This window comes from Bicyclus anynana, chromosome 16 (assembly GCF_947172395.1).
Source record: "Bicyclus anynana chromosome 16, ilBicAnyn1.1, whole genome shotgun sequence".
NCBI lineage: Eukaryota > Metazoa > Arthropoda > Insecta > Lepidoptera > Nymphalidae > Bicyclus > Bicyclus anynana.
Genome location: NC_069098.1, coordinates 4325890 through 4352698, shown reverse-complemented (window position 1 = coordinate 4352698; position 26809 = coordinate 4325890). Strand labels below are relative to the sequence as shown.

Sequence of the window (26809 nt, the reverse complement as noted above, 5' to 3'; positions counted from 1 at the left end):
AATTAAACGTAAAGAGCTGAAAATTATAATAAATTAACTATTTGGTCACGAATTTTACTTCAAATGCAGGTAATCAATTATTTTAGAGATTCAAATTATTTTAAAGGTCTGAAGCTATCCTTCCTTATACTCGTAAATAACAAAAAAAACGGTTGAAAATAATTACTCTTATGTACCTATTCGTACATAAGAGTGGCGTTTAGTTTGAGATTTATAATATAATGCATGTACCTTTTTATTGAAATATTTCAATATTACCTATATTAAAATAGCATATTTGACTATGCAGCAATAAATCACAAAGGTCACAAAGGTCACATAGATTTGGCCGGTAAAAGCTGGCAGCTATCCAAGTTATGCTTAATTCTACATTCCTAACCTCAAATGTACCTAATCATACTTTGTGGGAAAAGTAGAGTCAATATTAATATTAACTTAATTAATAACATAATATACATATACTATATAATTTAAAATAAGCATTCTTTCGTTTCATTTTGTTTCGCTTCTAAAGATCCATTTTTTGCAAATAAAAGACTGTTGGAACATTATGCCTATTTAGATTTTTCTTTGCTAATCAGAAAGCAGGTACCAGGCGAGCATAGAGTGGTAGGAGATACGGCAAAGAGGTGATGCACAAAACGCTAGTGCGCCACGAGCCCTTGAGTCGCTTGCCTCTGAGGGCCGGCAGTGATTAGAGCGCGCTAACAAAGCGTGGAGGGCCCTTAACCTACATGCTACGTTTCACAGCGCCGGTGACACTCCTAGCTACCACTGCGAGCCTGGTACTGCGCTAGAGGCTCATCCTTACAAGCACGGCACGTTACACGATACATTGCATGTAAAACAACTACTTACTAGTTTAAGTACCTTTAAAGAAGAACAAAGAAAACAAAACTGAAGATTTCAGTGTTTCTCAGAAACCAGTCGAGTCGATAGTTGAATAAACTACACTGGCAAGTTAGCACGCTAACATCTTGATTGGTCATCACTTATATTAAGTGAGATCACAATCAAGCCATGACTTGTAAAAGCCAATCTTACACACGCAAGAAGAATCTGCCTGGATACGCAGATTTGTCACTTTGTCATTACTGAATATGCAGAATAGTTTGTCTCCTTTTGGAAGTATTTTTAATTTGTATGCCAAACAGAACGTTGGTATGTAAATCTTAAGGTAAGGAGCATTCTTCAACAAAACGAACTTTCACTATACACTAACGTTCTTGGTCTGTCACCTTACCACAAAATCCAAACCAAACGGAGTTCTCGAAATTTATAAGTGACTGTAAGTAAATCCACTTCTGCACATAACAAATTAAACATTCAACTCCTAAAGCAAATTGTAACAACAAAAAGTTTATCAACAATGTAGCGAAACGCCATTTTAGAGTTGCCAGTTACAAATAAAAACCACGAAGCAACCGCGCCGCGACGAAATGATTCAGTTCATTCAGTTTTATTTTACAAAAGTAGTTGTTGCGGAAGTTTTATAGCTCTAGCAGAGACAATAAAACAGCGTTTAATATAAGGACTTGGCGGAACACTGGCATCGGTTCAGTGCTTAGATTCGGAGACCGTTTATTGACCTGAACCTAAGTATGTGCACTTCAAGCTAGTCGCCCATCTATCTATTCACGTTTGATCCGCACTAAACGCAAATAATTATACGCCAGCGAAATGTTTACGACCTTTATCAATACCTACCATTTTGACAAGATATTGCACTATCTAAATTTTTATGACCCTTTAAAGTGACAAAGAAGTCTGACAAAAAATGGTGTAGTGTAGTGGTCAGGAGAGCCTGAGCAAGGGAATTTGTAACTTAGATCCTTCACGCTGCTCTAATGCAGGATTGCAAGTTCAACTAAATAAATATATAGTCAACGGCAATTGAGCAAAAGTCAGTATACTTCTGCTTAGAAAGTTCTAATCTTATCTTAATAATTATATGCAAAAGGTTTTCATCACGAAATTTTGAAAACCGGATGACGTATAAACATGAAATTTAGCAGGGAGGTAGTCTATAGTTGAAGGTATCCGCTAAGAACAGATTTTGCAATAGGGCCGGATTAAAGAGGTCTAAGGGCAGACGAAGTCGCGGTCGTCAGCTATTTACAAATAATTGAATTTGTATGTACTGATCAAATGCGTAATGCCTAATCTTGATAATATTGTTGGATAGTATAAGCTCTTAGGGGAGTTTTACACTAACACCGACTTCGGTACTCACTTTGGGCTTGGCTTCGCGATAGTCTAGACTTGCACGACGTTGGGCATTAGACGAACGTGCGGAAAAGTTATGCGCGTATAAATGTGAGATCAACCTAACCCGTGAGCTTATTGATTCCCAAGGATGGAGGGAGTTCTGGCAACACGTCAAGCAATAAACCGGTTATCTATGCTCGTTTGCACCAAAACGGATCCGTGATATGGGCTGCGCCGCGATACGACGCGCTCGGAGGGACATTAGGCCAAATGCCGCTGTAATTACGCGCCAACTTGGAAGGTGGGAACAACTTTGTGCTCGTAATTTGTTCCTAAACTTGCTTAATATTCCCTCTGACAAGATAAATTTATTAAAGCCGGCGGTGACGAGAACACAACGAAGCTAGGATGGAGGCAGCTCGTGTAATGACGTCGTTAATATTTAGCGGTGTGGGTGTTAATTTTAAGCTGTGTGAGTGAGCCCTAGAGTCGCGTAACGATTAACGTGAGGATGAAAATGGAAATTGCCCTATTCTATTATTAAAAACTAACGTATCTATTCTATTGACGCTACCTCGTTGGTATAGTGGTTAATGTGGCAAAGACTCACAATGTCATGACTTGGAATTTAGGGTAGCTATATGAAATATTGAGCTTATCTCTTTCGACAAAGTGCGTCTACACCCTGTTTCTCCAAAACATTAGCATTAACAACCCATATTCGGCTCACTGTTGAGCACGAAACTCCTCTCAGAATGAGAGGAGTTAGGCTAATAGTCCACCACGCTGACCAAATGCGGATTGGCAGACTTTATATACGTAGAAAATTTTGAAAATTTTCAAGTACTTATGCAAGTTTCCTTACAGTGTTTTTGCTTCAAAATGCACATATAACAAAAAATATGTAGGAGCCCGGACCAAATTTGAACCTGCGCCCTTTGAATCTAAGGCACGTGTTATAATCCACTGGGCTACCAGGGCTCTTTACAAACAATATACCAATAATAAATTAGTAGTAACAAGATAAAAAACTGGATATAATTTATTTTCTTAATGAAGAAAACGCCTCGTAGGTAACTATAAATAGGTATTAAGATTTAATGATCTGGTATCTACTTAACCGATTTCGAAAATTCCTAAAAAACACTAGAGAACCATGTTTTTTGTTATTGTTATGGGCTCAATACTCAATTCAATAAAAATAAACTAATGTAAATCTCACGTTGAGTGATACCAAACTAAATCTACATACGAAGTTAAAAGGCACTCAGCGAGTTAGTGCCGAATCCATCAACTGGCAAAGAATCTCATTAAACATTTAGAATGCTATTAGGAGGTGAACGAACGTATGGCGCCCTCCCAACCCACCGGTGGAGTCTACATCCAATACAGATACCATTACTTTTCTTTAGTCTAACATCGAAATGCTTTTATTGAATTTCTCCAACACTGAACTATAGAACTTTAGAATGGAATAGAATATAATTTATTACTCAACTCCTGATAGAGAACTTAAAGATTTGTATCTTTACACTATTTACCAAAATATGAGGCGTATAGTAATATATTAAGAACATTATGAAACATCATCATCATCATTAACAAACCACTATTGAGCACGAGTCGGTATTTCTCAGAATAAAAGGGGGCCTTAGTCCACCACGCTGGCTAATGTGAATTTGTAGACGTTACACGCGTAGAGAATTAGGAAAATTCTCAAGTTTATAGATTTCCTCGCGATGTTTTCCTTCTCCATTTGAGAAAAGTGATATTTACTTTGTTAAAATGCAGATCACTGAAAAGTGTACCATGAGGTGCATGCCCGGACCAAATTCGAACCTACGCCCTCGGAATAGAAGGCGGAGGTCATTTCCACTGGGCTATCACGACTCTCATAAATGTTATAAAACAAACTGACAAACTACAAAGAGCATTTTATAAAACGAACGAAGTGAGTTTTACTCGTATAATAGAGAGCCGAGTATTTTAACAAGTTATGCACCATTTTATTCTCTACTTTATCTAATATCATGCAATATATTAGATTATTTCTACTACAAAGCTTTTGAGCAAAATAATGGAATTAATTTTATATGATTAATTCTTGTCGCGGATTATTCTAAATTTAAAAAAAAAATAGGAACTTAGAAGGTATTATTATAGAACTCGCTATGTACTCGTACTTATTTTACAAAGTAAACAATTTTACTTTTTTATGAAGTAAATTGCCTAGACAAATTTCTATTCAAAATCAAAACAATGCATGTTAAAATATTCGCCTATTATATATCAAAAAAAAGTCCGATATAGTTAACGTATTTATCTATCTTTTAAGGATAACTTAATACCCATTTTATCTACTAAAGATGGTCGACCACAATGAAAGTTTAAATAGTTTTATCGCAGACATAGTCGAGTGTTCACTAGTTGAGTATATAACAAAACAAACACTAGAGGATTACGTACATAGCAAAACCAAAAGTTGACGAAACAAAAACAAGGACGCTGTAAAAGCTTCCCTGGTCGAAAACTGCCACTGACAGTTGAATAAAATGGTAGCCCGATTAAATTGTACTCAGTTTTCATTTCAGTTACAAATTTGCAAATAAATTAGGTTTGCTATATTGTAGTAGACATTTATAAGTGATAAAACGTTTTTTTAATATTTATCTTTTTTTTTAAATGACCAACATTCCCATTTCCCTCTATTAGTTAGAAAAACTATATTAGGAGTTTGGGAATCGTACCACTACCCCGGTGATGAGTCCGACCACTTTACTGTGAGTTATCTAGGCTTATTTTGATTCTTGTTAGAACAATTAGCCAATAATAATAATAACGTGCCTTGATAGCCTTGATAGCCCAGTGGATATGACCTCTGCCTCCGATTCCAGAGGGTGTGGGTTCGAATCCGGTCCGGGGCATGCACCTCCAACTTTTCAGTTGTGTGCATTTTAAGAAATTAAATATCACGTGTCTCTAACGGTGAAGGAGAACATCGTGAGGAAACCTGCACACCAGAAAATTTCTTAATTCTCTGCGTGTGTGAAGTCTGCCAATCCGCATTGGGCCAGCGTGGTGGACTATTGGCCTAAACCCTCTCATTCTGAGAGGAGACTCGAGCTCAGCAGTGAGCCGTATATGGGTTGATAACGACGACGACGACGACGAATAATAACGTTACGATAGAATTACGTCTAAAATTCCTCAGTGCCTGAAGACGAACGACTTCGAACTGAGCCACTGTTGGCAGTAATGGCCTACGGATGCGAGACTTGGTCGCTAACTATGACCCTTAATAAATGAAGAAGAAGGCTCAATGTCACTCAGTGGGCGACAGAGCGAGCTATGCTTGGAGTTTCTCTGCGTGATCGAATCAGAATTGAAGAGATAAGCCACTGTTGGCAGTGATGGCCTACGGATGCGAGACTTGGTCGCTAACTATGACTAAAAGAAGAAGAAGGCTCAATGTCACTCAGTGGGCGACAGAGCGAGCTATGCTTAGAGTTTCTCTGCGTGATCGAATCAGAATTGAAGTGATCCGCAGACGAAACAAAGACATAGCTTAGCTAGTCACGAAGCTGAAGTGGCAATGGGCAAGCACATAGCTCGTAGGGCCAATGAAATTTGGGATACCACGGTCCTGGAATGGCGACCCCGCACCGGAAAGCGCAGTGTTGGTCGACTCCCCACTAGGTGGACTAAGGACATCAAGCAGGTTGCAGTGAGCCGCAGCATGCTGGCTGCTCTAACCATTGTGTTTGGAAGTCCATGCAAGACGCCAGGTCCAGCAGCGGACGTCCATCAGCTGATAATCATAAAGATAACCATAATATATGACATAGCCGACTCAATTGCTTAAATCACTGAACGAATAAGGGGTTGTTCAGTAATTACGTAGAAAGTATCAATGGATGATGATAGAGGATGGATCAATGGATACAGAGTGTTCATGTTCAGACAGTCGAAAAACATAATCCTCTTTCCACGATCGGGTTTTACCAACAACAATACAATAAAGACAAGTGAAATTGCTACAATGGTATATACGATTTGCCCGCCCACCTTGTCTATACCAAGTAGCTGTACAATTTTACACCATTCGACAGTTAATTAATTCGACTGCACCATATTTAAACGCGGCACTCCAAAAAGCCCTCATTTACAGCTTAACGGAGCCAGCAAAAACGCAGCTCCCGGACATTCGCTGGCACTTCACAATTTACGAGCCGAAACGCTTCACACTATTATGAAAGTGGAAAAATGCTCGTAAAGCAATAACGTGATTGGAATGTTTATGTGACCGTAAATATCGCGTATTTTATGGCCGCATTTAAAGGACCCAACCAACGAAATTGTGATGTTCATTCATTTTCTATTTTACGCGGAAACTAAATATTATTGAGATTAATTATTTATCTTACTGTCCTTCATCATCATCATGTCGAGACAACCACTGCTGAATTTACTTGTTAAAGGTGCATTTACGCAACTTTGACATCAAATTCATTGCACTATCTTTGTTTTTTCAAGGGATTTTTTTTTTATTGATAAAGAATACAATATGGAACTTAAGCTAACTTATCCTAATAACTATACAAATCATGCCCACGTGGAATGGTGGCAAGAATACTGGCTGCATTTCCGCGCTGGACAGCCAGGCTGATCCTTCGCGCAAAAAATGAGCCAGCCCTTCTGTCACCAGTCGAGGCAACTAGCCGCGGTGAAATTATATTAATTTGACACATTTTGTTGAATTCTCTAGTAAAACAGACAGTTTGATAAATTTTGAAATGAATTTACTAACGTATCTGCGTATACTGTAGGACATAGGCCTTTTGTAGGGACTTCCAAACATCACGATCCTGAGCTGCCTGCATACAGCGAATACCTGCGACTCGCTTGGTGTCGTCAGTCCACCTGGTGGGGGATTGACCAACACTGCGATTTCTGGTGCGGGGTCACCATTACTGTTAACTTTTTTAATATTAGCAATTCTAAAACACAAAACCAAAAACACTTGGATTATTATCACTAAAAATGAAAACTCTATTATCAATTTATACTTTAAAAAAGTAATAATGAAAAACTATTTAAAAAAACTTCAAAATCCACTTGAACCTACGAATATTTTCCCTGTGAGAAAAGCCGGAAAACTTTTAGTAAAAGTCGTTACGGAATAACGATACAAGTTAACTGAATAAAAAACTACGGGGAACGAAAGTATTTATGTAAATTTAACGCTCTGCTGTATTATTTTGTTTTCATTTAAAAAAAACGCCAAAAAATTTAAACATATAAATAGGTACTTAACCATGCTGCACGTTGCATGCTTTTTACTATATGTTGCAAGCTGCAGAACAGATTCGACTGTCAGTCTGAATCACTGCTCGAAGAATTAAGTTAATTTCAGTATTTTATTATCACCTATGTAGGATAAGTTAAATGTAATTTACTAACATTGCTATCTCCGTTACTAATAAAATGGAAAATGACCAAATATTTTATATTTAATTTATTTATAAATCATTCATTATAAAGGAATTTAATTTATATAGATGCAATTTCTGAAACATAGTTGCAAGTAGATATACTTACTCACGAATAGAACGCTATTCAGAAATAATAGTCACTACATGGTTTTTCATCGTATGTTCGTCTTTGTAATCATCTAAAATAGTTTTTTCAACGAAATAAGCTAGACCATGCACTATGCACCATTTAACATTGAGTGATAAAGTTCTTTTGTTTCTACGATCATCTAACATAATTATTTCAACGAAATTACGTAAATACCAGTTTTTCGTTAAAATAACGTACCACTAAACGTTAAAATAACCTGTCACTACCACAACTACAGTAATGTTAAATAAAGATAATTGTATGTGAAATAAAGATAATTGCGTCATTTCGTTAAAAACACAATGTTAGATGATTGCAAAAACGAAAATACGATGAAAAACAATGTAGTGACTGATTACTTGAATGGTACACCGAGTTACATAATCCCTGCAGAACTGTGTTCTCTGAAAAAATTATAAAGCTAAGTCAACCAGCTGGGTTTAATACAATACACACAGATATGGCATGTTTAATATTAAAGTTATAAAGCGCAGACACAAAAGTGCTTCCAGTTGTGAAATGAAGAATGCAATGAATTTTAAAGTCGCTTTCTTAAAAGCAAGGGAACGTCCTGTACCTTTAATATTAACTTCTATATAATATTGCTAGCATGAATTCTAGATTCTCAAAAAAGTATCTATATTTATTGAGACCAAAGAGATCCATAGAACTATAGAGTCCTAAGGTACCATAAACTTTAACGAACGTATATTACGCTTAAGAATTTTTCACATAACATAGGTATAGTGTTTGACGACCTCCGTGGCGCAGTGGTATGCGCGGTGGATTTACAAGACGGAGGTCCTGGGTTCGATTCCCGGCTGGGCAGATTGAGATTTTCTTAATTAGTCCAGGTCTGGCTGGTGGGAGGCTTAGGCCGTGGCTAGTTACCACCCTACCGACAAAGACGATGTCGTGTAGAAACCGAAATGAGTGTGGATTTTCATCCTCCTCCTAACAAGTTAGCCCGTTTCCATCTTAGATTGCATCATCACTTACCATCAGGTGAGATTGCAGTCAAGGGCTAACTTGTAAAGAATAAAAAAAAATAGTGACAGTTCGTTTCACTGTTGAATGTTTGCCGCGATTCACGATAATAGTACATATTATGAGCGTCATACAGATGACTGTCGCCGTACACATGCTATCTGAAAAAGACTTTAGGCGGTGGCAATCCGTCCTAAAACCTCTCTTGAATTTAACGGTAACTTTAGAGGAAAATTGGGCATTGAGGCAGTTGGAGTAGTTTTCTTTTTAATTCAAAAAATATTTAATATCCAAAATAGAACCTAGAAATTCCGCTAATTATCAAAAACACCTGTTAAAATCATAGAACACATCTGTTTATAGTTCTTTACTGATCCATACTAATATTATAAAGCTGAAGAGTTGAACGCGCTAATCTCAGGAACTACTGCTCCGGTTTGGAAAATTCTTTCGGTGTTAGATAGCCCATTTATCGAGGAAGGCTATAGGCTATGTATTATCCCCGTATTCCTACGGGAACGGAAACCACACGGGTGAAACCACGCGGCGTCAGCTAGTCGCAGATAAACCCAGAAGAAAAAAAAACTAAATTATCCTAAGCCCACTAACCAACAACGTACCAGCGGGGTGCGTCTAAAGTCCAAACTTTCTCCCATAGAACAAAGGATGCTGGCGTTGACTAGGTCCAATCTCACAATTGGATAACAAAGTCCATCCCAGATATCTGTATTTCGAATTGATTGAAGCTAATTCATGCATAGCTGACTAAGTGCTAACACATGGGCATGATTGGAGTACGCCGAATTGATTCGTTCGTCTAATTGAATCGGGTAATGAAGTTATCAGCAGACGTCTACAGACAGTTAATGTTGTGTGAACAACCTTTACTTGAAATCTTAATAATAGCATAATACAGTACAGAATACCTACAATTACAAGTAACTTTTACACGCAAATTTATCAAGCTACTCCTAATGTTTCTTTAACTCATCAAAATTAAAAATAATTTAAGAAAATGCTTACTTGTTTTTATTCCAATGTTTTCATTAACTTAAAAACGCCGTTGTTTTCCTTAATTATCTAATATCGACATATCCCTATCAATATAAGATTAATCTTTAAAAAAAAAATAACTTTTAACAGCTTAAAAATAGTCTTCATATAGTAAGTAGTTATACAAAATACATCTCCAAAATTAAAGAATCTCGAAGATTAGATGCAGATTGAAGATCATTTAGAGAATGTTGAAGTTGATATTCATGATGGACATTAATTTCAAAATACTCTCGCGCATAGCTAAAGGCAATTTCTAGAGTTACAGATTTCTTCAGTTATCTAATTACCAACGTACAAAGTACATAAGCATAAAAGTTGGGGAAGCCATGATACTAGTAACATAAAGCCCTTGTTCTGTACTAGTAACAAGTCCTTGTTGTGACAAACATTTGACCAGAGCCACAAGTGTACACGACCTTTGGCAAAAACACAATCTTAAACAACGCCGCGTCGAGTGGGATCTCGCCGAAAAATAAATTCGTCGACTCGGGAGGGAAATAAGCACGCAATAAGAGGCAACGAAAAGTAAATTATTCAACCTCAATTTACCCTCCTTCAGGCGGCGGTACAGGCTGAAAATTCATTTTTCACGGGCCGCCCCGTCGAGCAGCGCTGAGAGGATTAGTTTGTGCTGCCAGCTATCAATGTTAGGCCGCTGGAGCAGAAGCCCCATTTGCCGCTCCATTGGCCGTTTTGTAGCCCCTGACGCAATTAAGAGTGTGCAATATGTAATTTGGTGGTTACAAATGGTTCTGGATCTCAGATTCTGAAAAAGTTAGGAGCCTGATATTTGGGTAAATGATATTTCAAAGTGTTAGCTTCGTTACGACTATACAAAATACACAAATTGTAAAACTTTTCTCGATAGTTTATTTTTTTGTAAAATACATGTTTTGCTCACATTTTGCTTTCAATCTCAGGAAAAGCAAACTTATTTTCTTCAATTTTTGTTTTGTATAGAAAATTAGGTATATATCTTAAACATGTCCATTTTGTTTTTCGTTATGTTGTTTAATTTACTTGCAATTAGGTAAAAATGGTTTTGGCGCTCACGTCATAAAATTTGCGTCGCGCGTCAATCAGTCCGTGCTTTTCACTCACGTGAAAGTCATAATTCGGCGTTTCGTTTGCGCTTCGAATTTTATCCATATCGTACCGACGCGCTGCGCGCTCTTAACCGCTGCGTATATTATGTTTGCGTAGGGTTATACTGAGGTGGCTAGCTGATAGCTGACGTGACGAAATTACGATTTCAGAAAGTGATTTTAGTGAAGTTAGGAGGTTAGGCTTTAGGTCCTATTACATTTCTTCTTTCTTACAAGCCCAGGGGCATAGCTACCACCGTATCAGCCGTATCGATGATACGGGGCCCCCGGACTACAGGGTACCTCACGTGTAAAAGTAAAAATTAGTGAAATGTAATCCATAATCTCCCTGAATCTGGTGATTCCCGAAAAAAATAACATAATTATAAAAAACTACCTATAGGTAGAGTTTCACTTGAGAAATAACAAAATTAAAACAAGTTAAATAAGAGCTTTTAAAAAAGAAATCTCTTCTTTTCCTGTGTTAAGCGTGAGCCGAAAAGTTGGAAACATCCTATATAGGTTAGATCATTTTCATAATATTTATTTTAAGCAAACGTTTTGAGCCCCCCAACTAGTTTTGATATAAGGCCACTCCAAGGTACATTACACCACTGTACAAGCCATTATTTAATTTGTCTTGTATTGTTCTGATTCTTGGAAGTTAAATAAGAACTTCCTAACATTCGATTAGACTCAAAGCTTCCGTTTTTTCCGAATCTGATGATTTGATGACTGATGATTTGGTCTAATAATCGAATTGAACTAAGAGTTCTGACATAGCAGTTCTGACATAGCAGCAGCGAAAGTGTTACTTTCGCTACGGCACTGATTTTTCTGTACTTTCCTCTGGTGGTTCGAGGTTCTTTGAACTCATACTAAAACTTTATGTAGTGCGATACGAGGTCTACCGACCTCGTAACTCTTGAACACACTAGACATAGGAGGTCAATTGACCTCGTACCGCAGCGAACGTGTTGAGAGACACGTACGTACGTACGTTCGGTAGATTTCATAAGTTTAAAAGCGATTTCCAAAGAAAATAATAATCAATTCACCCAGAACTAAGAGCTAAGCAAACTAACATTTTTGTAAATGTAAAAAACGTCTATCTAGTCAATAAATAACATGGGCAGATGTTTTTGTACGTAAAAAAGTTTCAATGTCGCATTCAAACTCGTAGAACGCGTTAGGTCGCATTTCTAGTTAAACGCATTAGCGTTAGGCCTGGGAACCATAGCAAAAAGGCACGCACACCTTTTACTACGAACGAGACTTTTTCTACCCATAAATAGATTAACAGTATATCGTAGTAAATAGTTGGTCTTGATAATGTGGATCTTATATAAACGAATGCCATTTAGTTAAATAAAGTTACCAAAAACCGATAAAAAATAACAGCAGAACACAAAAAATACTTTTAAAATTATGCCCCATTGATCTGTCATTTTTGAAAATTATCTGTTTACTGCCTGTGTGCACTGTTTTCTGGATCTAAAGCAAGATTCACGAAATTTTAACAGGTAGATTAAGCCATGTTTAGAAAAACATAAAAGTTTTACATATAAGGCTTTGTTTCATAAGAATATGTTATATAAAAAAATATGTTACATAAGGAAAAAAAATTTTTTTTTTCATTTTTGTAGTCGGATTTTTTCATAGACTGATTTTCAAAAGAACTTATTAATTTTACATAAAACGCCTTATAATTTAATAAGATACCTTTCACGATCAATTAAAGTGAATTATTTTTTATTATAGGTTCATATTAAATTTTTTTTTTAGTACTTTTTAGCTTTTTCAAACTTCCACTTTGCCATCCTCTCCCTACGAAGTATATCTATCTATCTTTACTACCTAGTAATATTATAAAAACTTAGAGATTGTGGTATTGTAGGGGTCAAACTCTAGAACTACTTTACTGATTTTGAAAATTCTTTTACCACTAGAAAGCCTATATACTACTTGTGAGTTAAATGCTATATTTCATCTGCGTATTCTCGACTAGTTACCATTAAATCACCCTACCTATGTACCACAGATAGCTAAATCAGATAAAGGTATACCTATGTTCAAGAGAACGCGCTTTCGTTCTAAATCCACACAGATAATATCTCCTTGCAGACACTAAGCTCTGAGGGTGTTTACTCACCACTCTACATACACTGTGCACACACAGACAAACCCTAGAACATGTATTTGCTCGGCAAACAGCTTTTGACTGTGTCTATGAGCTAAGATTGAGTTATCTGCAAATTTAAATTTAAATTTGCAATTTCTTGTTCTTTTCTACCTCAGGATGTAAAAACTGACAACATAAAAACTACGCAGTGAAGCCAACACACGCGGTTTCACTCGCGTAGTTCCGAAAAATATAGCCTATGACACTCACTTATAACATGGCTTTCTAGTGGTAAAAGAATTTTGAAAATTGGTTCAGTAGACCCAGATTACTCTCTCATCATTGGGTGTCTTTTTACAACTGAAGTATGGCTGTCATCTGCAGAAAACTCTTTCGGTCTTTTGCAAAATTAAGCACTTCTTTCCCGAGCCAAACCGAGAACTTCCCCGAAACCGGAGCATCATAATCAGAAAATGTTGACACTACAACATCCTGATGCAAAATCGTCGATTCGTCGGTTTTTCGTGAAAAATAACAATTAATTGAATTACACCACTGAGCGCACACATGCAGAATTTCGTCTTTAATTCCATTATATATTTATGTATATGTATATTTCTGCACAGTTTTTACACTTCGTGAACACACAATTCGACATTGTAGACGATATTTAGGTATTATTTATTTAATCGCTGTTTAATAAGCGACTAAATGAAATTAGGTCAATTTTCCACATTTGTCCGCCTCAGTTTTGATGCGCTAGTACCCCATCTCTAGTATAAATCAATAACATCCAAGATCATTGGTTGCACAGCACATTAATGAAGAAGGCTATAGTGACTCATATGCGATGATCTTATACGAGTAACCGCGGTGTACAAAAAATAATAACTGAAAAATAAGAAAAGAAAACAAATTGAAATTTTTTACCACACTGCGACCTCTTTGTATATGGTTTTACCATATTGTATGTTTATTCTACGTCTACGAGTATTTCAGACCTAGATAGAGGTAACAAAGAATTCTGCAGTATATCCACATTTTTGTGCATTGTGCAAAACGAACGTTATTTCCATTTAGTTCATTTTCATTGTGCACCGCTACAAAAGAACTTTACAACATTTTATTGTGAATCTTACTTCTCAGGTATTTTAAAGAGCCTGAAAGAATGCTATGCATTTTCCCCCTGAAAGCTAATATGAAACGCAGAATACCTAAGTTTCATGAAGATAAAAGAACGGCAATTATGACAGCTATTATGCAAGTGAATATCTAGCCATAGAAAGATAACCATAATAGGGTTATTACATTTTATCTTAATGTTTTTTTTATATTAATATTTCTAAAGATAAAAGAAATCTGATTGATTGAATTATTGTCTGTCTTCGGTCCTAGCTAGATAGCACACTGACAAAGACGTACAGCGAAGCAAAGACGTTCCGGTACGATGCCGTGCTTTTTAACCCCCGGTTCAAAAAGATAAATAGAAGAAGCAACGAAGGGTGTTATAAGATTGACGTGTCTGTCTGTCTTTCAGTCTATCTGTGGCACAATAGTTGCCGAACGGATGAAGCGATTACAATTTTGATTTTTGGATGGAAAGGTGATTTATGCGCGAGTGTTCTTAGACATGTTTGGTGAAAGTCGGTTGAGCCGTTTAAAAGTTGTGGAGGTGAAAGTGGGGAAGAATAACCGAATGTCTGCAAATATGCTCGAGTGAGGTCTCAAATGAAAGCGCACTTAAAGAGAATATTGATAACTTCAATCTAGAGTGTAGTTAATAATTTCACAATCTTCGGGAGTTTACAAAATTACCAATTTTATGTTATTGATCTGAAGACAATAATTTTGTCCGACTTGCCATGAATATCACGTACCTACTCAAAGTCTGCGTAGTATGCCCAATGCCCATTAATAAGTATTTTGTTCGTGAGTCCAAGGACTATAAATAATATAAAAACGTTCCATCATTATCAAACATTCAGTTAGAAAAGAGATGGCAACCCTACCACAGACGGTGAATAGTGATATCATTGTTGTGCGAGAGAATGGGTGGACTTAAAAATAGTTCTTCCTGCACCCAACTACGTTCGTAGATATCTTTCACGGGGCGTACTTTACGAACAAAAGACTACATGCAAACTGCTGGAAAGTTCTGTTGAATACGTCTGAAGAGAAGCTTGGGGCCATGAAAGGAGCGGGATTTATGCAAAGTTAAACGCTGAATAGAAATGGACTATTTACGCGCCCTTAATATTGTTATAGTAATATAATGTAAATACACAAAGTGTTTGCAGTTTGCTTTCTGACTACTCGTACTTAATTATTAGGTAGGTTAGTTTGTTGCTTTCATTAGTTGTAGCCCAAGTTGCCTACATAGATGCCGTTCCTAATCCAGACTATAATATACTATAATTCAAATGATTTTGCAATCAATAAAGTGATTTGTTAGGAACCGACTTCCAAAAAGAAAGAGGTGCTATAATTGGCTGTATGTCTTTTCATTATATTACGTTACGTTACGTATTCAAAATGTACCTTACATAATTTATTTAATTGAAAATAAACGTTGAAAATTGTTGATGATAAATGACGTTGATAACATAAACAGGTACTTATTTTTAAACAATTATCGCCTAATTGAGACCCTTTCCTATGCTATCTCTTTCTGAGACTCTTTTGGAAGTAAGTTAAATACATACTTTGTAACAGAAAACCACACTTAACTGTTTCGTCTCCAAAATATAAAAGTTAACAAACAAAACTGAAAGCAAAAAAAGAGAAAAATCAGATTAATCCCTTCATAAACATTTTCCATCCTAACCTAAATATTTAACGTACATAATTCGTAAATCTCTCGGGTCTCCTTTGAAAATGTAGAGGGGTATTATTCCCAAACCGCCAATTTAGGGGCTCATCCAGTCTCAAGGCTTTACTGAAGGCTCCATCTTGCGAGCGAGGAATCAGGGATTAAACTACAAAGAAACGCTCCATTTCTCAGTAAATGGACTACTATCAGTATATCCGGTACGTACGAGTGCTTATAATGAAACTGATCCTTACAGAGTACCGGTCCGTTAGATATAATCTAAAAGAAAAAGTACAGCTTTTATCGATCCTTTACGGAGCTTTTAAGCAATTTAGCATAAACAATGAACATTTATCTTAATACCAAATTAGCTTAAAATACAATTAGTTCAACTTTCATCTTCATACTAGAATAAAAAATAGTCATATTTAATTCTGGACGGTTTTAGTTTAAATTGAAATATTATTGTATGAAATTTTCAGGTGGTATGGTGGTCTCGATTTTTACGTAAGAAATTATTATTTTAACTTAAAATCAAAAAACTAAACCATAGTTATCTACTATATAAAAATTAGTCGGGTTTTCCTTCCTGACGCTATAACTCCAGAACGCACGAACCGATTTCCACGGTTTTGCATTCGTTGAAAAGGTGAGGTTTATAGCAAAGAAAATTCTGGAAAAAGTAGGGGTAGGGTAGGGTAGGGTAGGGGTAAGGTAGGGGTAGAGATGGGTATGGGTAGTTGAAAGTTTACATCGAGTTTCACGCGGACGAAGTCGCAGGCGTCCGCTAGTGACCTAATAAAATTAGGCATTTTAATCCCCAACCTGTGGAAAAATCTTAGTGAGTATAATGAAGATGTGGAAAATCGACGTTGATATCGTGCCGCCTAAAAAAATTATAAACGTCAAAAGATCACGAAAATACATTTTTTGAAAATATCTCGTGTCATAATATTGATCGGAGGTTAATAGAGGTCTATAATTAGTCTATAACGCCCATTGCATTTTACTGTAAGACAAAACGCCCAGGAAGGTCAGCGTGAAGAAATGTCAAGGATACAAACGGCATTGTAGCCGCACAACGAAGTCACGTAATGATTTTCAATGACTTTATCGGCAAGCGTCCACAGGTCTGCATCATACGCATCGAACCATCGCGTCAAAGGGAATTTTGTATTCTTTGTAATACAAGTGCGTCCATTGATCGGCATCGTACGCATCGCACCAAACGCATTTTATCTACCGTAAAATTAAAAATCAGTTTGACGCGATGCGTCCGACACATACGATGGGGATCAGTGGACGCCTACCATAAAACAGCGCTAGCAAACATCTATTATAACACGTAAAACAGTGCTATAGTAGACATAGAACAGCGTCTATTATAACACGTAAAGCGTACACAGACGGAATCCACCTTGTTTGCGCTCACGTTTTATCTCTAAGCTCATATTCTGTGGAGGTCGAATTAAGCGCATTGCAGATGTATAAAAACTAGGTACACCAGGCTGAGTTACGTTCAAAAAATACGTCTCTATCGACGTTTTAATTCTTCTAATGAGCTAACTACGAGTTAAATAATTTTTTAATTCCATCAAAGCTTTTTGATAGAATTACTAATCCGGCGGACTTCCTAAAACCAAAATTGTCGAGTTTCTTATTGTTCCAGGGCGACTTATCTTGATTTATTTATTACACCATCCTTATAAAAGACAAAACAAAGCAATTTATCTATACTAATATTATGAAGAGGAAAGTATTGTATTTTTGTATGTAACGAAAGGCTTGTAGTTTATCCCCTTACATACACAACGACACAGGAAAATGAGAACTACGAGGAAGGAACCCAGCAAAAAATAGTAAAACGTAATCCAAATCTCACTTAATCTGAGCGTCCCGAAAAAAAAATATATTATAAAAAACTGGCTTTAAAGTTTCACTTCAGAAATAACACTAGTCAAAAAAGCAAACTGTTTTTTCCTCCATCCTCATAGGTGAAGCCATTGTCATATTTATTTTAAGCAAGCATTTTTGTTTTTCTTGTTTTTGTGAAATCTTTACCCTTTATTTGGGCCCAACTAATTTTAATAATGGGCCTCATCAATACACGCTACGCCAATGGTGAAATCCCGGAAATCTTTCTATGAAATCATTGTATAATTTAGAAAAGTTTTTCTATAAAATGATTGTATAATTTAGAAATACATTTATTATTCTCATCTTAAAATGGTTTGGCATACTGTAATTTTATAATAAACCAAAGAAACCTGTTTCATGATCTCATAGACTCCGCGCCACAAAAGAAGTTCCGCGGCCTGAACTAAAATTGACAGCGACGTACACAAATGACATTATGACCGCCATTACCAAATGACAATGAGCACCAATAAGACATTAGCCCCGCGTTTTGCGGGTCTTGTTTACGGAATTTTCTTCAATGTGTTTTTAATTATGGTTTTTATTATTTTGAATGATATAATGTTTCTCTCTAGATTATGCATGGTTTATCTTGATGTAAAGGACTACAACTATAATGATCCTACTACGAGGTTTCTACAAAATGTTAAATGTTCTCATTATTGTAATATTATGATAGTTTCGCAGCTAAGTATTATTTTTGTAAAATTTGCTCGCCCTTCAAGGCGAAAACATTTGTACTATTTTTTTTTTTGTTATCTTTTTACATGTTTTGCGCAAATAAACGATTTGATTGATTGAGTGATTGATTGTTTCGTGGCGCGGTGTCTTGTTGGCGTATTTCGATTGAAACAAACGACTCCAAAAGTGGATCTGATAAAGTGACTGTGTTCCTAAATAAGACCAGTCAACTTTGTTATGCCCTTTCAATTGAGTAACTCAAGTGAGAGATACACTACGAGTATGATCGTCACAGCCGAAGACATTTAAGCCTGGAACTAAATTCAATAGATTCGACGAAGCGTGTTTTGTTGTGACAGTCTGATATTGAGTCTTCGTTACAAGTTTATTTTAAAGGAATTCTCTTGCGTCGATGCGTTTTGTCTTATTATTCATACCTATTTTATTTGCTTGTTTATATTTGCATAAGGCTTTGATAGAGTTTTGTCTGAATTTTTAAGATAAGTTTTATAATTTGGAATTTTAGTAACGTGTTTTTCTCGTTCTTTCTTATACATCAATGCCATAATTATTATTTACATTAGCGCTTTGAAATTTAACTTTTGCAGAAAAAGTACTTGTTTTGAAACTTGATTTATAAACCACATTTTCCTGTCATATTACGACCGCGACTTCGTCTGCGTGGAATTCCGTTTTTCAAAATTTCCGCGGGAACCATGGATTTTTCCGGAATCTACTTTCATCCCGGAAAAATCCACGTGTTAATCCAGAGTAAAATCTATTTCCATTTAAAATTACAGCCAAATCGCTTCAGTAGCCGTAAAAGAGGAACAAACATACACACTTACACACAAACTTTCGCCTTTATAATATTAAGTATTTTATTGGCTAAGGTATTTTTGCAATGAGATATAGGTAAGAGTATTTATACTATTAGTAGTTATTACTGGAGATTACTGTCTTTACCAGATACGTTCCCACTAAGTGGTCCTTAATGAATTTAACATTATCACCCTATCTCCAACCAACCCGCATTTGAGCAGGGAGGTGGGTCTAAGCTCCATATCCCTTCTCCTATAAGGAGGGGGAGGCCTGGTCTTGTAGTGGGCTGTTAGAATACATGATCCATAAATCAGTTTGCATGAATTAGACATAAAGAAATCTAAAATTATTGGTCCCGACAGAATAACCTACATAATGTACCCTACATATTTATGCAGTAATTTCCATCTCATATGTAAATAGGACACGCATTCTGCCACAAAAAAGTGTACATTAGCTGTGTGGTGTTTTAAAAAAAGCGTTCACAATAAGCCATACGAACTTAATTTAATCAAAAATTTAAATATAAATAATTGTAGCGTGGAGGTTAAAATTAAAAAATTTAGTTGCTCAAAATATAGGAGCGCTTGAAGCACTCATACTTTTCAACCAATTAAGACGAGCACGCAAATAAAATAAAATCCAGGACGCGAGAAAATAATGCTTTATCCAAAAATCCAAAACAGAGCCGTCGTGTTTTAAAACAATGGCTTTATTAACCAAAGGTAATGACGTTTTGAGCCTCCGTAAGCCTCTCCAAATCCTTACAAAGTAAGAATAGCATAAAAACGACCTCGCGAATTTCCATCAAAAATCCTCGACTCTTGGTTAAAAATGTCAAAAACAATTCCCGACAACTTTTATTTTGCCTAATTTCCAACCGCAAATCTGATTTCAGATATTGAGCAAAACGATTAATTTTCTCTCTGATGCGGACGGAATGAGATTAAGGTCAGAAATGACAACATTGTTTTATTTAAAACTGGCTTTTGTCTGCGATTATGATAAAGGGCAAATTATTGTCTTGGCTTGTGTAAACTTTGACCCCTTCACTTTGGCTAAAATCACAATAAGCCTAATGGTTCTTAACTTCTTATATAAATAGGGAGCTATCCTGATGATAACTATACAGATTATGCCCACTATTTATAGAAAAATGGATCAAACTTCATTATAAAAAACATTACGTAAGTACATTAACCACAATCTGGAAGTATGTCAGGACTCGATTGAGTTTCGACTCGATTTTCGATTGAGACATTTACGATGATGCTGTTGTACGAAATAGGACTTCGAAACAAAAGCTAAAAACATTTCTATGGTATATAATGGAGCTTAAACCCACCAATCCTGGTAGGCAAGCAAGGTGATAAATTTAAATTATACTACTACTATTAACAACCAGATGATTTCTCACGACATTCTACTGGAACGCCAAATCGCTTGGAGATACGTCTTTGCCGGTAAGGTGGTAACTACCCACGGCCAAAGCCTCCCATAAGCCAGACCTGGGCCAATTAAAAAAACTTCAATCGGCCCAACCGGGGACCGAATCCAGGACCTTCATCTTGTAAATCCACTGCGCATACCTCTGCGCCACAGAGGTCGTAAAAAAGAGGTGGTACTGGAATTTCCGTCTTCTTACATTGCTCTATTCTACTTGATTCTTCATAAATAAAATATTATAAAAATCATTTTTCATAGCTAGAAGCAAAGTTTCGAAGTTACCTACAAGTCCTAATGTAATTTCCACCTTTACACAAACTTTTAAAAGCACTACGGGCGTGTCTGAGCTCTGGATACCTTTTTGGGAATAGTTTACGCTCTTTGAGAGTTTAACAACATTTTTAGTGCCACATAAACAAAAGTTGGCTTATTTATATGGCACGGTAGTGAATTACAGGGAAACTTTATTATAATATAGTATTTTATAATATTAGGTAGTGTTCTGGTGAGTAGAAATTATTAGACATGTAACTTTTTAGAGAAATTCGTCATCATCGTCATTAGCAACCTTTATCAGCTTCACTGTAAAGCACGAGTCTTCTCTCAGATTGAAAAGGGTTAGGCTAATAGTCCACCATGCTGGCTCAATGCGACTTGCCAGACCTCATACACGTCGAAAATTAAGAAAATTCTCAGGTATGCAGGTTTCCCCGAGATGTTATTCCTTCACCGATTAAGACACGTGATATTTAATTGCTGAAAATGCACATAACTGAAAAGTTGGAGGTGCCTACGCCCTCCTAATTGAAAGCAGAGGTCATGTCCGTTGGGCTAACTCTCTCTCAGAGAAAATGTTGGTACTTATAAACTTACAGAGACTTTTTAGTCTATGTATAAAACTCTAAATCATCCAACTTCAAAAAATATATGTTTATAAATAGTTCTTCGAAGACAGGGCCAAAGCCCTAAGTCACAGGGCTCAAAGAGAATCGTTGAAAAACAAAACGAGTTAGACATCGTCTATGCGCTGTCTGCCAGAGTTCGCTGAGCAAACGATTTCCCCTCAAGCGTGGCCAACACTATAAAAATAAAATAAACGTGAGTCAGTTAACGTCCCAGCACACAAGCCCCAGTCGTAAATGGTGTAGTAAACTTGTGTGTTTTAGGAGTCGACGAAGCGCACTAGGCTACCGGAGTAGAGGTTATGTAATGGCGTATTCTAGAAAGTTTTAAAAACTAACATAATTATAACATAGTTCATAAACTTACTTCCTAGTTAATCCTACGCCGATTAGGAACATGAAGGTTTTAGGTTTAATAATGGATAAACTCGAAATTGTCCAAGGGCATATGGTCCAATTTCGAGAACGAGGTGAACCGCCGAATCCAATTCGACTGGGCCGCATTCGGCAAACTTCGCGATATCTTTTCGTCTGAAATTCCTCAGTGCCTGAAGACAAAAGTCTTCGAACAGTGCGTTTTGCCTACCATGGTTCCGAGACTTGGTCGCTAACTACGGGCCTCATAAGAAAGCTCAGAGTCACACAGCAGGTGATGGAATGAGCTATGCCCGGAGTATCTCTGCGTGATAGAATGAGAAATGAGGAGATCCGCAGAAGAACTAAAGTCACCGACATAGCTCAACGTGTCGCAAAGCTCAAGTGGCAATGGGCGGAGCACATAGTTCGAAGAGACGATGGCCGTTGGGATCTCAATGTGCTGGAATGGCGACCACGCACTAGAAAGCGCAGTGTTGGTCGACCCTTCCCAGGTGGTCTGATGACATCAAGCGAGTAGCAGAAATGGATGCAAGCGGCTCAGTATCGCGATGTTTGGAAATCCCTACAAAAGGCCTATGTCCTACAGTGGACGTCCATCGGCTGATATGATGATGATGATGATGATGACACTCGCTGTCAAGCCTTTTTACCAGCTCTAGTTACTAGCTCTACGTACGTACTATGTAAAAATAATTATTGTAGCCATTTTCCTAATTCGAATGCAGCAATGCTCAAAATCCATTTATTTCAAGTAGGCTTAGTTGACAAGAACTTTTAAAACGTCAAGTTTGACTATTTGTAAAGTCTCTACCACATTATTGTGCTTTTTAATCACATCTAGTTAGTTCTTCTCCGTATAATTATCGCGAAGTGGAAAATGAGTTGAAAGTTATGATGTAAATACGTGAGGTGACTCTAAACTAACTAGGTTCGGGTATACTCTTTTCATTTCAACCGAAAAGTTTACCTGATCACGTTGTAATCATTTTGTGAAAGGTTTTAACCGAAGGCTTGAATTTACAAACAGCAGCCTCTATTTCTTTAAAATTATTTCTATTTCTGACATAAATAATCTGCACGAGTATTTTCTATGTCCAATCTCAATTTTGTATGTCAACTAACATTCATCAAAGTTAGTGAATTAGCCTGCTGAAGTAGAAACATTCAGACATTTTACAAGTACTTATGAAACGTTAAGTTTTGGTGGAGACTACAACATTTTTGGAAAGCATGATCTGCTAACAAAAAACGGCAAGGAAACTCAATTATTGCACATTAAAAATGTCTTTACTGTATGAATTGTTTTATTTTTGGGTGTAAAAAACTGATCCAATTGTTTTTTTTTCTAACACAACTTGAAATTAAGAGCCACTGCACACATCCAATTGTTAAGTGTCCGACTATCGAACGACTAAATTATTTTCTTTTACAATTTAGTCAGACAACTTTTTAATAATTTATTTATTAAATAATTAGGTGGACGAATTACTAATATTATTTTACTATGTGATTTTGTCGGCCAAGTTACAATTGTAAGCGAGAGGTTGCTCTTTACCCCCTGAAAAGTACTTATAATCAGTAAAATTTAAAATGTTGTAAGAAAAATAATTTTCCTCAAGTTTCACATTAGTCAGTGTCTCATAGAGAAAATGAGGTAATTTATAGATTTTACTTCAAAAATTTGCTTAGCAAAGTTACAAGTAAATTATAATTTGTTTTTTCCGTTACATGAAGTTTAGGTCAAAATATACGTAAGAAAAAAATGTGTGATTAGTAGTAGTAAATACTAACAAGCTATATTATACTAAGCTAATCAACTAATCCATTAAAGATTTAAAGCTGTTTCAAATCCATAACCAACCCCGATCCACATAATAACTAATTTATTTCAACACCATTCATCTTCGAATCGATAAGGCGCGCTGTGTAAGATAAAGATCGAGTTCGATTGCAAAGGGAGGTTTGGTTTGAGTATATATTAGTTTTCTTATCAATAGAATAGAATTGCCAGGCAATACACGCGATCGTGACTGGAAAGAGAATCGATGTGAACCCGTTTCTTGCCTTATTTGAATAATGGTACGGAGGAATCGAAATATATAGTCCTATTCTTTTCTCTAATATCAAAATAGGAGAATCGCTATTCAGAGCATATTCAATGTTTAATTGCTAGCACTATAAATTCAGCGCATTATCAACTGAGTCGTGAATACAATTTTTTTTAATTTGTTCGTCCTAACCTGCTTGTCTGCATTGGAAAATTGGCTCTTAGCTACAAGCTCCATCTCCTATAAGGAGACAGCCTTGTGATTTGTAGTAGGCTATTCTAATTGGCTATATATTATGGCCTGTCGACTCAGTGGATAAAGCGTATCGATAAGCTATAGAATCAAATGTGTTGACAGTAAGTCAAGATATCTTTTTGATTGATTGACAAGAGTCAAGATGATTCTCGAAGGATATTTTCTATCATGAGGCTTTATGAAGAGTTATGTGCAAGCAGTAACATATAAGTACATAAGATGAAAATATGTTGATTTAATATGGTATTTTTTTTTAAATTAAATTCGTAATTATTTATCAAAAAGGCCTAAACCCTTTTCCTCTAGGTAAAAAGAATTCTAGGTGTAACATGTATATCTTGTTTTTTTAGTTATTTTTTCTTAAAATGACTTTTTATAAGAATTATTGTCTTTTAGGCCTTTATTTTTCATGATACTTATTTTGTCCGTGACGCAATAACGTTACGTAACAATTTTTAGTAAAATATTAAGTTGGATTCAATGACTTCTTTCACAAAGAAGAAGAAGAAAATGTGTTATTAGAATTATCGATGTTATTTTTGATGTCAAAACTTTACTTAACAAACTTACTAAAACGAGTAAGGTTTCATTTGCTTTTCTTTTACATAAAGTTTAGTTTACCTACGTAAGAAAAAGTTGTGATATTGATTTCTAGAGTTAACGTAAGATCGATGAATATACAAATAGAAATAAGGTATAAAAAATGTAGAATACGCATATATATTTGAAGATTAAATTAGTTCTATGCTATGCAAAGTTACTTGATCTAAAACGTATCTACCCTCATATCTCATAACATGCGTTAAAATATGTTAAAGGAATAATTTATAAAATATCAGAGTCATCGGCTTACATTTTTTATAAATGAAGCAATTAAATACACGCAATCGTATAATTACAGGCTGAAAATGGGACCCTCGTAAAACACGGGCCATCTGGCGATTTTACATTGTGATGCCGCCTTATTAAAATAAAACAGGCGTCTATTAGTCACCGCTTCCACAGAAGCACGCTACTTCCGAATTACTAAGTCTTCAGTTTACATAGAACCATATTTAGATCTCACCTTCCAAGTTACGCAACCCCCACACCTAACGTAGGTGTTAAAAACGCTAAATCAGGCGAGTATTTTGTTAAAAAAAGAAACTTTTACGGCTTTGGTAGCTGAAAACAACCGGTAACGCTATTTAACGCCTCGCTTGAAAACATCTTTGAGAGTGTGTAATCGATTTTAGACTTAGTGGCACCGGCAAAACGCTGCGGCGCCCCAAACGAAATTAATCTTTAAAAACATGTAAAATAGATGGTAAACTTACCTGGCTAGCGTGCAGGACGTCCAAAAATATAGTAAAAACACTAATAAAAAGCACGGCTCGCGACATGATTGCGGCCGATATGCGCTCCGGGTATACTGCGGGCTGTACTGACGTTCGTGCAATACGCCAGAAACCTGCGTACTAGCTAGTCGGTACCACACAGTACGTGTACGTAGCGTCGTATATATCGACCCTCCCGGGAGCGAGAGGGACGGACTCCTTCCCCGGTACGACGGAAAGGGAGGGCATCAAGAGTAGAACGCATGCGCGGTGCTGTTAAAACGCAACGCCACGACTTCGCCTACAATACAATGGGAGGTTGTGGTATATTTTCAGGGGGTGTTTGAAATTGTGTTTCGTTATAGGCATCAATCTAATTTCCATGGTGACACTATTGCCTATAATGAAACTATCGCTTTCATTAGCAAAACTCTCCTTAGTCCTTAGATGTTCACTACCTTTTTGGTCTTGATAAATGATGCTCTATTAGCATGTCAATTTGTTTCTAATTTAAATCAAAAACAAAATTAGATGAAATACCTGTATTTAATTCTTTTAATGATCAGGTTTAATATTAAAACAGTTTTAAAATAAAGATAAAATTGCCTTACGTACATAAATAGACAAATCGTGAAAATGAATCATTTCAATTTGAATTCGTTTATTATTGCAGTGTTTTTTAAATATAGTTTCCAATAGTTAAAGCTATTGTTGCTTTCATAACCTTTGTATATTTTAAAAGCTTATACTTTAATTACCAAAAATCCTTACTAATGTTATCCCAATGGGAAACGCAGGCTAACTCCTACTTTGGACTGTAAGTGGATATATCAGTCAACTATGCAACCAAACACCCCCTTAAACTTACCCACGCCCTCTTGGACGGTAACGAAGCGAATCACGAATCCTGTCTTAGTCTACCCCTGTCTGGGTTTCCCGATGATGAGGCATCAGTTTTTTAATAAGCCACCACGGAAAATTCACCCCTAATGCTATGTAAATAACAGCTAATTATACAAAGCATGGAACTTGATTTACATTGTTACCAATTCCTTTCGACGTCCCTATTTTCGAAAAGGCATGCGCCCGATGAGTCATCGTGATAAGTTTCAGTTTAATTAAAAAAGTAATAAGTGAAAAGTCTCAGGTAATATC

General features: G+C 36.3%; 1 protein-coding gene across 3 annotated transcripts in view; it reads right to left on the bottom strand.

Annotated features, from left to right (window-relative positions):
• Positions 1–25811, bottom strand: part of LOC112046692 (amyloid-beta-like protein) — a 181189-nt gene extending 155378 nt beyond the window's left edge. For all 3 annotated transcript variants that reach the window (XM_024083415.2, XM_024083417.2, XM_024083416.2), the window contains exon 1: positions 25655–25811. In XM_024083415.2, the coding sequence (XP_023939183.2) occupies positions 25655–25720 (66 nt within the window). In that variant the 5' untranslated portion in view covers positions 25721–25811. The remainder of the gene's footprint in view (positions 1–25654) is intronic.
• Positions 25812–26809: the final 998 nt, after the last annotated feature.